The sequence below is a fragment of the Oncorhynchus mykiss genome, chromosome 5 (genome assembly GCF_013265735.2).
Source record: "Oncorhynchus mykiss isolate Arlee chromosome 5, USDA_OmykA_1.1, whole genome shotgun sequence".
Lineage (NCBI taxonomy): Eukaryota > Metazoa > Chordata > Actinopteri > Salmoniformes > Salmonidae > Oncorhynchus > Oncorhynchus mykiss.
The window spans coordinates 16501044-16515431 of record NC_048569.1 but is presented as its reverse complement, the minus strand read 5'-3'; the positions used below and the strand labels follow the sequence as shown (position 1 = coordinate 16515431).

The 14388-nt window shown below is 43.0% G+C and overlaps 1 protein-coding gene across 9 annotated transcripts in view; it reads left to right on the top strand.

Annotated features, from left to right (window-relative positions):
* The window catches only part of zmiz2 (zinc finger, MIZ-type containing 2), a 36680-nt gene that overhangs the window by 1396 nt on the left and 20896 nt on the right, over positions 1-14388 (top strand). For 8 of the 9 annotated variants that reach the window (XM_021601930.2, XM_021601928.2, XM_021601934.2 and 5 more), the window contains exons 2-4: positions 8350-8438; positions 11149-11263; positions 11657-11847. In XM_021601930.2, coding sequence (XP_021457605.1) covers positions 8389-8438; positions 11149-11263; positions 11657-11847 — 356 coding nt within the window. In that variant the 5' untranslated portion in view covers positions 8350-8388. Of the gene's footprint in view, positions 1-4488; positions 4537-8349; positions 8439-11148; positions 11264-11656; positions 11848-14388 lie in introns of all 9 variants that reach the window. The other variant, XM_021601927.2, reaches the window with a different exon arrangement.

Here is a 14388-nt window from a genome sequence, read left to right as displayed (position 1 = left end):
CCTCAGCCACCACATACCTGTGTATTCATGAGGACTTTCTATATGTAAATGGTTAGTTCGCACACTTTTATACCCAGACCTACATGTACAACGATACACAAATAACACATCTAAAGGACCGGTCAGCAACATCCCAAGGACCAGTGCTGGTCCAGAGACCGGGGGTTGAGGGACTCTGCTCCAGGTATTTAGGGGTCCAGCTGTAGCCAGGTGAGGCAGCTGGGTGTCAGAGGTTAAAGGTGAGGCTAGGTGACAATACATGGCATTGGGTGTCTATCGGCTGGCCAGATGTCCCCTGGTTGCTAGATGGAGTCAAACCCAGAGGTGGGTGAGATTGGGAGTAGGCCTATTCCACATACACACGTTCTACACAGGCCTGTGAGGAATATCAGATCTTTACAATGCCTGGAGAATAGAGGTCGACCGAATGATTTTTCAACATCGATACTGATTATTGGAGGACCAAAAAAGGCCGATTTTTAACATTTATTTATTTGTAATAATGACAATTACAACAATACTACTGAATGAACACTTTTTTATTTTAACTTAATATAATAAATCAAAATCAATTTAGCCTCAAATAAATAATGAAACATGTTCAATTTGGTTTAAAAAATGCAAAAAAAAAGTATTGGAGAAGTAAAAGTGCAATATGTGCAATGTAAGAAAGCTAACGTTTGAGTTCCTTGCTCAGAACATGAGAACATATGAAAGCTGGTGGTTTATTTTAACTTGATTCTTCAATATTCCCAGGTAAGAAGTTTTAGGTTGTAGTTATTATAGGACTATTTCTCTCTATACCATTTGAATTTCATATACCTTTGACTGTTGGATGTTCTTATAGGCACTTTAGTATTGCCAGTGTAACAGTATAGCTTCCGTTCCTCTCGCCCCTACCTGGGCTCGAACCAGGAACACATCGACAACAGCCACCCTCGAAGCATCGTTACCCATCGCTCCACAAAAGCCGCAGCCCTTGCAGAGCAAGGGGAACAACTACTTCAAGTCTCAGAGCGAGTGACATTTGAAACGCTATTAGCGTGCACCCCGCTAACTAGCTAGCATCGGTTACACCAGCCTAATCTCGGGAATTGATAGGCTTGAAGTCATAAACAGCTTAATGCTTGAAGCACAGCGGAGAGCTGCTGGCAAACGCACGAAAGTGCTGTTTGAATGAATGCTTACGAGCCTGCTGCTGCCTACCACCGCTCAGTCAGACTGCTCTATCAAATATCAATTCATAGATTTAACTATACCATAATAACACACAGAAATCAGAGCCGTATGTCATTAATATGGTCAAATCCGGAAACTATCATCTCGAAAACAAGACGTTTATTCTTTCAGTGAAATACGGAACCGTTCCGTATTTTATCAAACGGGTGGCAACCCTAAGTCTAAATATTCCTGTTACATTGTACAACCTTCAATGTTATGTCATAATTACGTAAAATTCTGGCAAATTAGTTCGCAACGAGCCAGACGGCCCAAACTGCTGCATATACCCTGACTCTGTGTGCAATGAACGCAAGAGAAGTGACACAATTTCCCTTGTTAAATATTGCCTGCTTGAAAATAAAAGAGAGCCGCACACTCTAGGAGCTCAGATGCAAAAATGTAATACCAACGTTTCGACAGCCAAGCTGTCTTCATCGTCTTAAATATTGCCTGCTAACCTGGATTTCTTTTAGCTAAATATGCAGGTTCAAAAATATATACCTCTGTCTATTGATTTAAAGAAAGGCATTGATGTTTTTGGTTAGGTACATTTGTGCAATGATTGTGCTATTTTTGCATATGCGCTTTTGTTAAATCATCCCGTTTGGCGAAGTTTGTCTTCACACAGTTCGCAACGAGCCAGGCGGCCCAAACTGCTGCATATAGCCTGACTCTGTTGCACAGAATGCAAGAGAAGTGACACAATTTCCCTTCGTTGAAAGAAATTCATGTTAGCAGGCAATATTAACTAAATATGCAGGTTTAAAAATATATACTTGTGTATTGATTTTAAGAAAGGCATTGATGTTTATGGTTAGGTACACATTGGTGCAACGAAAGTGTTTTTTTTTGCGAATGCGCTTTTTAAATAACCGTTTGGCAGAGTAGGCTATGATTCAATGATAAATTAACAAGCACAGCATCGATTATATGCAACGCAGGACAAGCTAGATAAACTAGTAATATCATCAACCGTGTGTAGTTAACTAGTGATTATGTTAAGATTGATTGATTTCTATAAGATATGTTTAATGCTAGCTAGCACCTTACCTTGGCTCCTTGCTGCACTCCCATAACATGTAGTCATAACAGGTAGTTAATATATTTAACCTTTTTATTTAACTATGCAAATTCTTATTTACAATGACGACCTACCCCGGCCAAACCCTCTCCTAACCCGGATGATGCTGGGCCAATTGTGCGCCGCCATATGGGACTCCCGATCATGGCCGGTTGTGATCCAGCCTGGGCTCAAACCAGTGCCTTAGACCTCTGCCACTCAGGAGCTGAATTTATGTATCTGAAATGCACCCACTGTATGTGTCTGGCTCTCACTTACAGACGGGATGCAGACGAACAGCATGGATGACCTGAGGGTTCTGCTGCTTCTCAACAGAACAGCTGCTGTCACCTGAAATTCTGTCTCACTGCTGTTGGAGACACACACACACCGCACACAGTAGCAAGCAGGCAGGCTGTAAAATAGCATTTTTTTTACCGATGTTGGGGGGGGTTTTGCTGCACCAGGACAACCCACAGTTGAGCTCAGCTCAATGCCGATTGGCTATTTATTTTTTTTATCTAGGGAGGCCAAATGCCTGCTGGCATCAATCAATCAAATACTACAGCGGCCACATGTTATACTCTTTTGGTCCAGACAGCATCAGATACATGGGCTACACATACTGAGACAGAGGGGTGCTGTTTCCCTGTCCAGACAGCGTCAGATACATGGGCTACACATACTGAGACAGAGGGGTGCTGTTTCCCTGTCCAGACAGCGTCAGATACATGGGCTACACATACTGAGACAGAGGGGTGCTGTTTCCCTGTCCAGACAGCGTCAGATACATGGGCTACACATACTGAGACAGAGGGGTGCTGTTTCCCTCGCTCTGATGATTTCGCCAGTGAGATTCAGCTACTTGCAAATTCACAATTTTTGTGGAGAAACAGATGGAGAAATGATTTTATAATTGTAATTTATTTATTGGTCAAATATTTGGGGAAGCCTGACCTCCCTTGGCATCCATGAATACACTCCACTGCGCACACATGTCACCGACCTGTAGCATCCCTGTTCCCTGTTCCCTCTTTACCGTGCCTTTGTTCCTTTGAGAGCTTTATCATAAGTCATGTACTTCTCAAAAGTCAGTTTGTAGCACATTTGACTTAGCATTTGATTTGGATCCTATATGATCAATATTATGAACATATTGTTTATTCTGTCAACTAAGGCAGTCTTTAGAACCATTTTAAATTCAATGCTTGACCGTTGTGAATTGTCCCTGCAATCAGATCAAATCATAAGAATTTGGCTTGCATCTCAGACTAACCCATAAAATCTACTGAAAATTGATAGACTGTAGTTACTTTAGTGCATAGACAACATTCTAGCGTCAAACTAGTTCATTGCAATTATGATTCAAGTAATCAAGGCCTGCCTGAACCCAAATGGTACCTCTGGTGATTGACAGTTTGATCGATGGCACTGGACTCATTTCCCTCTTCACTTGTTTCTCCTCACCTTTTCCCTCCTCCAGATATCCCTCTCAGTGAGTGGGTCAGCAGCATACCACCCTGCATCCCACTGCTGGCTTGTCTCTGAAGCTAAGCAGGTTAGGTACTGGTCAGTCCATAGATGGGAGACAAGATGCTGCTAGAAGTGCTGTTGGAGGGCCAGTAGGAGGCACTCTTTCATTTGGTCTAGAATAAAATATCACAACGCCCCAGGGCAGTAATAGGGAACGTTGCCCTGTGTACGGTGCCGTCTTTCAGATGGGATGTTAAACGGGTGTCCTGACTCTCCGTGGCCACTAAAGAGCCTATGGCACTTATCGTAAATGTGGGGTTGTTAACCCCGCTGTCTTGGCTAAATTCCCCATCTGGCCCTCATACCATCATGGTCACCTAATCATCCCCAGCTTCCAATTGGCTCATTTGTCTCCCCTGTAACTATTCCCCAGGTTCTTGCTGTAAATGAGAATGTGTTCTCAATCAACTTACCTGGTAAAATAAGGGTTAAAAGTGAAAGGGTGAAAGCCACCTAATCCTGGACTGCTGGTCTGGTAGGTGAGTCATTGGAGTCCATTCATCTGGCTGTGAGTCCTCTACATGCAGGCACACAGACAAACAGTCACAGGGATTGAGGACACACAACCTTCTCCAAGGTCTTTTGTTCCAGCCCCATGGAAACACAACTGATTCAACTAATTAAATGAGACATCAGTATACTGAGAAATGGAGCCTTTGTTCATGTTTTTTCAGGGCCCCCATACTATACAATGAGGATGAGGAAGGGATTTGCTGTTTGGGGTAAGTTTCTCAAAAACAAGTGAAATTACAAAAAAGGTATCAAGATCCTTCCTTAACATTCCATTTACATAAAAAAATAAAAGATTTGGTTGAAAAAAAAGCCAACTTTTCCATTAAGGTCTTGATGATCAGTTGATTATTTAAATCATATGTTAGTGCTGGGCTGAAACAATAGCCTGCAGACTCTGTAGCCCTCCAGGACTAGGGTTGAAGACCAGCCAGGGCTTGTTCTTACAAAGCATCTGAGTAAGAGTGCTGATCTAGGATCAGTTTTGCCTTTTAGATCATAATTATAAGGAGGGAATGGGTGGATCCTAGATCAGTACTCTACTCTGTGAATGTGGTCCCAGACCACTGCTCTGGGTGGTTTGGTCTCTTGGGTGGTATGTAAGTGTGTGTTTGTACTGTTATTACACAACAACATCAATTAGCAAGTCATGAGCCAGAGCCAAGTTTCCATGTACATTCAGCAGAGCAGTAGGGGAATCCATCAGTGTGTTTGTCAGCCCTGGGTCCTATTCATTAGGTACGAAACGGAAGGAAACTGGGTAAAAGTACTATCTGAACTTGTCCAATAAGAAGCCAGTGTCCTAATTAATCTAACCCTGCTGGTGACAAGCAGTAAACACTGTGACCTTGGAATGGAGAGGGAGATGGATGGGGAGATGCAGAGTGAGTGAGAGAGAACATTGGTTTACTGTAGTAGAGGTGTAAACAGGGGCTATGCAGAACAAACTGGAGCTTCACTTCAGATGTTTGAAGTCTTTATGTTGAGATCCGCTATAAAGCACTATTATATAAAAAACATTTTTTTTCAAACATTCATTTAGCAGACGCTCTTATCCAGAGCGACTTACAGTATGACTGCATATATTTCCATACTTTTTCTTACTGGTCCCGTGTGGGAATAGAACCCGCAACCCTGGAGTTGCAAGCACCATGCTCTACCAACTGAACCAAACGGGACTATCTCATCTGAAGGCTGGGGGCAGGGGACAGGGGTCATAGTTCAGCCTATGATAATGCCTGATTCACACCAATGGAGCCAACCCAAACCCTACTGTGCTGGCTCAGATAGTTCCCTTTTTTAACATATTTTTCCTTCATAGCTTGTTAGGAAAATAGGAAGCCAATTTGTTTTCAGCACTTTTATTTCCATGACTGATCAAAACTTGTTCTCATGGCTCTCTCTTGTCCCTCTGCAGGAGACATGTTGTGACCAATATGTTTGGAACATTGCAAAATACATTGTATCGGCACCTGAGTATTGTGATAATATCGTATCGTGAGGTCCCTGGCAATTCCCAGCCATAGTAGATGAGTAACCAGGCCAGCCCAGTACAGCTCAGTTTGGTTTGGGCCTATAGGAGTGTTAATCAGGAATAGGTGAGGCTACATTAACAGAAGTATGAAGTGGGTGGAGGTTAGCTGCATTGCCTCACAGTGAGTGGTAAGGGAAATCTATCTATGTTTGTCAGGAGGTATCAGGTGGGTCGAGGTCACTGAAATCATTCTCGGAATTGTGGAAAACATTCCCCTTGCATACCCTTAGGTACAGATCTAGGACCAGCGTAACATCCCCAAGTCTATTAGGTGGGAGGAGACAATACTGACCTTAGATCAGTGTCTAGGGGTAATGCCATCCTACCCTCATACCAGGACGTGATGAGATGTTTCCAGTGTGTGTTCCCACCTTAAGCTTCTGAATAGTTCCTTCTCGACATCTCGCTGATAATCTCGATATGATTTTTCACTTGGTGTATTAAAAGAATAGTTCACCCAAATTACAAAATGTCTTATTGGATTCATTGCCCTGTAAACTGTAATTTGAGTGAACTATCCCTTTAATCTACCCTCCAACATGTAGATGTATTTCAGTTCACTGAACACTTCAACTGTGTCTCAGACCCGTGTCTCAGACCATGTACTGTAAAGGTCCATCTATATTGGAGGGACGCGGAACGATTGAGTACCATTGCTTATATGTGAGTTAGTGGTGCGCAGTCTGACCGCACATCAGTTGTCTTTTCATCAGATGCCTCCATCACCCAACCTGCTGTCACAGTACGTTTTCCATGGAGAACCATGAATCGCAGTAGTATAAATTGCTTTTCGGCCCATGTGTGGGAAAAACTCCTAGCCTGTGTTTACACAGTCACCCAATTCTAATGTATTGGCATATCTGATACCAATCTGATCTTTTCCCCATTGTCGAACCAGCAGAAACCACATGGAAACTGATCATTTGAGTTCTGATTTCAATCCTGATACAATTCTGATGGTTCATATGTGACCTCAGTCTGGACACTATAATCAGTTTTTTTTGCTCTGAAGTGTTTTGTCGTTTTTCGTGTGTTTTTTTGCACATGACCTGTTGTTGCATGACAACCACCCAAAAATGTAAAGGAACAGTGATAGGAAATTATAATTGCATCTGTGTGCTATTTCAAAGGCCATGCACAAATCTTAGTAATGCACAAATCTTAGTAATGCACATATCTGATATGGGCCACATATAAAACTGATTGTAGACAGTCAGAAAAATTATAATCTGAATTTGCTTCTTAGGATGGCTGTGTAAATGCAAGCTAAGTCGTGTATTTATATTCAGCTTTATATGAGCGGTATCTGGAGGTCTCAGTGTTTAATGACATAAGATGCCTCATCTAAACACTCCCGGCGAGTGACAGTGTGACTGCTCCTAGTGGCTGTACTCGCAGTGGGTGACAGATAGACAGACAGGATATGATAGATATGCAAACCTGTGTGTCAGACCGTGTGAGTCAGAGATGTGGGTGGGACTCCCTCTCTAACACACTTAATTAACTGTTGTTCGACTCCATGAAACCCCCTCAGACAGCAGGGACGCAACACACATGTTGGCTATGTAGGAGGCAAAACGAGGTGGTGGCTGTACAGTCGGATGGTGTTTTTGTCTGAGAGAGATGGGAGGAGGATGGGGCGAGGGAATGAGAAATGGAAGAGAGGGAGAATTGGGAAGAGAGTGAGGGAAGGAGAACACCCACACTCGCGCACACAATGTTGAAGGGAACTAATATCCATAGAGAAGGTTTCTGTCTGGTAACTGTCACTCTATATATCCCCTCCCCCCACCCCTCTTCAATCTGCAGGGTGTCTGACCCAATTCTGTGAGGAGAGGAGACGAAGAAGAAAGAGATGGCTCTAATGTTGGCAACAAATTAGCCTGTCAGTTAGCGGAGCTTACCCTGGAATGAAGAGTAATTTACAGAGAGAGGCAGAAAGGGAGGGTGAAGAAGAGAGACTGGGATGGAGGGAAGGGAACGGTGATGGAGGGAAAGTTATATTGAAGGCATGTGATCCTAAAACTGAGAAATGGCAGTGTAAGAGAAGCCCCCTCTTGCTCTCTCTCAGCCCTTAACGAGCTGTGTGTGTGTAGGCAGCCTCTTCATGGCTGTTCTCTTCAAATCCTGCTGCTGCCCCTCCCTTCTATGAGAAGCTTTATGCCAGGCAGTGATAGGCTACCGCTCTGAGACACACACACACACACACACGGATACACACACATAGAGACAGGCTAAAAGGGAGAGGAGGGTAACTTGTGTGGGCTACGATTGTGAAATCACTGCTTCAGTTCAATGCTATGAGACTAATTTTGCTCTCAATTCATTTCAATTAAATTCAATTGACATGATATTGGTGATGACAAGGAAACGATAATACGTGGAATAATAAATGATCACAAAATAATTAGGCCTATTCAGAATACGAATGAAACACAAATGACACACCATTTCAATACACACTCTCTCTCTCTCTCTCTCTCTCTCACAGGCTGCCTGTCAGGGTCTTGTTGACCCCCCCGTTCCTCCGATGAACCCCCTCAACTCCATGAAACCCGGTCTGCCTCCCACTCCGCACAGGTACACACACACACAGAGTGACTCATAGAGGGAGTGCTGAGCTGATTGTCAGTTGGCTTCTGGTTGGCTTTGACCTCTCACCTATCCTGCTATTGGCTGATCTCTGGGATCTGACTGCCGATTTGCTGCTGCTGGCCCGAGCGCTGGTTTCCTGTTTAAGAGTTCACTTCCTGTGGTTTCAGGGGGGAAGTGGTTTCAAGAGCGTAACCTTATCCGCACACACACACACACACAAGGGTTGGGCTCAGTTCAATTGAATGTCTCATAAATTCCAATTCAATTCTTGAATTTGAATTAGTAAACAGGATACGTAATTGCAATTTGAATTAAAGGAAATAAAATTGAATTCAGTGAAATTCAATGACATTAAAATGCCTGTTCTATTCTATATTAAGTGTGGTCTTTACAAATATACATTACCAGTTAAAAGTTTGGACACACCTGCTCATTCAAGGGTTTTTCTTTACTTTGACTATTTTCTACATTGTAGAATAATAGTGAAAACATCAAAACTATGAAATAACACATATGGAATCATGTGGTAACCAAAAAAGTGTTAAACAAATCCAAATATATTTTAGATTATTCAAAGTAGCCACTCTTTGCCTTGATGACAGCTTTGCACACTCTTGGCATTTTCTCAACCAGCTTCACCTGGAATGCTTTCCAACAGTCTTTGAGGAGTTTCCACATATGCTGAGCACTTGTTGGCTGATTTTCCTTCACTCTGCAGTCCAACTCATCCCTAACCATCTCAATTGGGTTGAGGTTGGGTGATTGTGGAGGCCAGGTCATCTGATACAGCACTCCATCACTCTCTTACTTGGTCAAATAGCCCTTACACAGTCTGGAGGTGTTGGGTCATTGTCCTGTTGAAAAACATGATAGTCCCACTAAGCTCAAACGAAATGGGATGGCATATCGCTACAGAATGCTGTGGTAGCCATGCTGGTTGAGTGTGCATTGAATTCTAAATAAATCACAGACAGTGTCACCAGCAAAGCACCCCCACACCATTGCACCACAACCACACATGCAGAGATCATCTGTTCATCTACTCTGCGTCTCACAAAGACATGTCGGTTGGAACCAAAAATGCCTGATTTGGACTCGTCACACCAAAGGACAGATTCCCACCAGTCTAATATCCATTGCTCGTGTTTCTTGACCCAAGCAAGTCTCTTCTTATTGTTGTCCTTTAGTTGTGGTTTCTTTGCAGCAATTTGGCCACGAAGGCCTGATTCCCGCAGTCTCACATGGACAGTTGATGTTGAGGTATCTGTTAATTGAACTCTGTTAAGCAATTTATTTGGGCTGCAATTTCTAAGGCTGGTAACTCTAATGAACCTATCCTCTGCAGCAGAGGTAACTCTGGGTCTTCCATTCCTGTAGTGGTCTTCATGAGAGCCAGTTTCATCATAGTGCTTGATAGTTTGATTGACCTTCATAGCTTAAAATAATGATTAACTGTCATTTCACTCTGCTTATTTGAGCTGTTCTTGCCATAATATGGACTTTTACCATATAGGGTTATCGTCTGTATACCACCCCTACCTTGTCACAGTAGAACTGATTGTCTCAAACACATTAAGAAGTAAAGAAATTCCACAAATTAACTTTTAGCAAGGCACTCCTGTTAATTGGAATGCATTCCAGGTGACTACCTCATGAAGCTGGTTGAGAGAATGCCAAAAGTGTTCAAAGCTGTCAAGGCAAAGGGTGGCTACTTTGAAGAAATATAAATATATTTTAACTTGTTTAACACTTTTTTTTTTGGTTACTACATGATTCCTTATGTGTTTTGATGTCTTATTATTATTATTATTATTCTACAATGTATAAATAAATAAATAAAAAACATGACCCGTCAAACCGCTCTCCTTAATTAACATCCGCACTCTTAACCCGGAAGCCCTCTTAACCCGGAAGCCCTCTTAACCCGGAAGCCCTCTTAACCCGGAAGCCAGCTTAACCCGGAAGCCACATGGGAGGCTGAAACTCTTATGCTTTGACTGAGTGGAATTTCTTTGAAATGCGCTGTATTAAATTACACTTCCTGTCATTCAAACGCAAATTCAAATTCTACATCCTGTCGGGTGTGCCCAATTTTGAATTTCAATTCATGAGTTGAATAGGAGTCAATTCCAAATTTATGAATTGAGCCCAACTCTGACACACACACACACACACACACACTCAGGAGCCTCCTCTCCCTCGGAAGGGCTGCTCATACTGGTTTCTAAGTAACTGCTTTGTTGTTGTTATGGAAACGTTGTTGAGTGCCTCTTGAGGATGTGATGTGGTACAAGTCATTCAACTCCTACAAATACACCCACTTGTCTTTCTCTTCAACAGACTAACAATAACTGCTTCCTCTCCTTCATCTGCACATATCTGACAAATTAGGATAGGTGAGAGAGCATTATGGTGGTGTACAGTTACCTACCAGGTATTGCTTTCACCTGTCCAGGGTCCATATGTAGCAAGCGTCTCAGAGTAGGAGTGCTGATCTAGGATCACATCCCCTTTCCATGTACTCTTGTTCATTTTTTTATCTGAAACGCAAGACTGATACTAAATCGGCAACCCTACTGAGATGTTTGATGCACATTACAGACCCAGGTCTTGATGCACATTACAGACCCAGGTCTGTAAGCCATGCTCGTACATGACTCCATACCATAATATCCCTGCTTCCTGTCTCCCTTAGTGACGGTAACTTCCTGTATGACTCTGCCTCCTGGCAACAAGGCACCAATCAGCAGCCAGGCGCCCTCTCTGTGGTAACCACTGTCTGGGGCGTGACCAATCCCTCGCACAGCCAGGTAACGGACCAGGCCAATTATGTCTCCTTCCTCATCACCCCACCCCCCCTTCTCTCATCCATCCTGCTATCATTATCATCTTTTCCATCCATCAGCCAACCCTCTTCCATCCCCCACTCCTACGTCCATGTATTTAACCTTGTTTGAAGGAGAGCAAATATCTTTGGCAGCATTCCAGGCCGCCTACATAGCAGTTGTTCACCAAATCTGACAAGGCCTGGATTGTGTTTTAACATGTTAGTAACCGCATCAGTGATATTCCAATCCTGCTACAATGTAGATGACACAGCTTTTGATAATTTGTTCATTTGTACAGTATAAGTGCTTTGCAGACTGTATGGAATGTCAATTTCTTTTCCACTACCTATCCACTTCCTGTGTTACCCCGTCTAGGTGTTTGGTGCGCCCATGGGTCCGGGCGGGAACTCTGGAGGTCACATGATGCAGGGCAGCGGTGGCGGTGGGGGGATGAGTCCCGGTGTGAACCACCAGTACCAGAGCTATGGTGATAAGGGCTACGGACAACCAGGTCTCTACGGACGCCCCAACACCGCCTATAACCAAGCACCACCCTATGGACAGAGGTAAACACCTTTTGACCTGTTTGTATGGTATATGTTCACCGGGGTCGTGTTCATTAGGCATCAAATGGAAGAAAACAGAGTACAACTGCAAGGTACTACCTAGGGCGTATTCACTAGGCATGAAATGGAAGGAAAGAATTGACTGAAATAGGGAAGGACTACCTGGAACATTGCACCGAAATACATCTGTTTAACCTATAGCTATTGTAAGCAGTAATCATGAGCCTATAAACCAGAGTTACGCTGTTAGCACTTAGGTGGTGTGCAATAGTAGGATGACCACTTAGTGCAGGGTGAGCTGCATAATCAGCTCCAATGTAAATAACATGAGTACGTCTGATAAGCTTCCCAGTAAATAATTAAAAACAATCAACACAGATTGGTGCTTAAAAATAGCCCATTTTAACATATGTAGTCTAAGAAACAAGATCCAGGAAGTCAATAACTTGCTTGTAACAGATGACATTCATATTCTCTAAAAATCTCTGAAACTCACTCAGATAATATGTTTGATGATACAGTAGTAGCAATACATGGTTTTAACATCCACCGAAAAGACAGAAATGCCAACGGAGGCGGTGTTGCGATCTATATTCAGAACCACATTCCTGTAACGCTTAGAGACAATCTAATGTTAAATACTGTTGAAGTAATATGGCTACAGGTTCATCTGCCTCACCTAAAGCCCATTATTGTGGGAAGCTGCTATAGACGACCAAGTGTTAAGTCAGTATCTAGATAATATGTGTGAAATGCTTAATAATGTATGTGATATCTACAGAGGTATATTTTCTGGGTGATTTTTAAATATTGACTGGCTATCATCAAGCTTCAAGCTGTAACCAGTGCCTGCAACCTGAATCAGGTTGTCCGTCAACCTACCAGGGTAGTTACAAACAGCACAGGAATGAAATCATCATGTATTGATCACATTTTTACTAACGCTGCAGATATTTGCTTTAAAGCAGTATCCAGATCCATAGGATGTAGTGATCACAATATAACAGCCATATCTAGGAAAACCAAAGTTCCAACGGCTGGGCTTAATATTATTATTATTATTATTATTTTTTTTTTCACCTTTATTTAACCAGGTAGGCAAGTTGAGAACAAGTTCTCATTTACAATTGCGACCTGGCCAAGATAAAGCAAAGCAGTTCGACACATACAACGACACAGAGTTACACATGGAGTAAAACAAACATACAGTATAAACAAGTCTATATACGATGTGAGCAAATGAGGTGAGATAACGGAGGTAAAGGCAAAAAGGCCATGGTGGCAAAGTAAATACAATATAGCAAGTAAAACACTGGAATGGTAGATTTGCAATGGGAGAATGTGCAAAGTAGAAATAAAAATAATGGGGTGCAAAGGAGCAAAATAAATAAATAAATAAATTAAATACAGTAGGGAAAGAGGTAGTTGTTTGGGCTAAATTATAGATGGGCTATGTACAGGTGCAGTAATCTGTGAGCTGCTCTGACAGTTGGTGCTTAAAGCTAGTGAGGGAGATAAGTGTTTCCAGTTTCAGAGATTTTTGTAGTTCGTTCCAGTCATTGGCAGCAGAGAACTGGAAGGAGAGGCGGCCAAAGAAATAATTGGTTTTGGGGGTGACTAGAGAGATATACCTGCTGGAGCGTGTGCTACAGGTGGGAGATGCAATGGTGACCAGCGAGCTGAGATAAGGGGGGACTTTACCTAGCAAGGTCTTGTAGATGACATGGAGCCAGTGGGTTTGGCGACGAGTATGAAGCGAGGGCCAGCCAACGAGAGCGTACAGGTCGCAATGGTGGGTAGTATATGGGGCTTTGGTGACAAAACGGATTGCACTGTGATAGACTGCATCCAATTTGTTGAGTAGGGTATTGGAGGCTATTTTGTAAATGACATCGCCAAAGTCGAGGATTGGTAGGATGGTCAGTTTTACAAGGGTATGTTTGGCAGCATGAGTGAAGGATGCTTTGTTGCGAAATAGGAAGCCAATTCTAGATTTAACTTTGGATTGGAGATGTTTGATATAATATAGTGAATAAGAGGTCATACAATACGTTTTGTAGTGATTCATATGTTGATGATGTAAAGAATATTTGCTGGTTTGTGGTGTGTAATGAGGAGCAACCAGACGCTGCACTTGACGCATTTATGAAACTACTTATTCCAGTTAATAATAAGCACGCGGTGGTCTAAGGAACTGCATCGCAGTGCTAGCTGTGCCACCAGAGACTCTGGGTTCGAGCCCAGGCTCTGTCGCAGCCGACCGGGAGGTCCATGGGGCAACGCACAATTGGCCCAGCATTGTCCGGGTTAATGAGGGTTTGACCGGTAGAGATATCCTTGTCTCATCGTGCACTAGCGACTCCTGTGGCGGTCTGGGCGCAGTGCACGCTGACCAGGTCGCTAGGTGCACGGTGTTTCCTCTGACACATTGGTGTGGCTGGCTTCCTGGTTGGATGCGCGCTGTGTTAAGAAGCAGTGCTGTTGGGTTGTGTTTCGGAGGACACATGGCTCTTGACCTTGAATTGTATGGTTTAAAGGGAT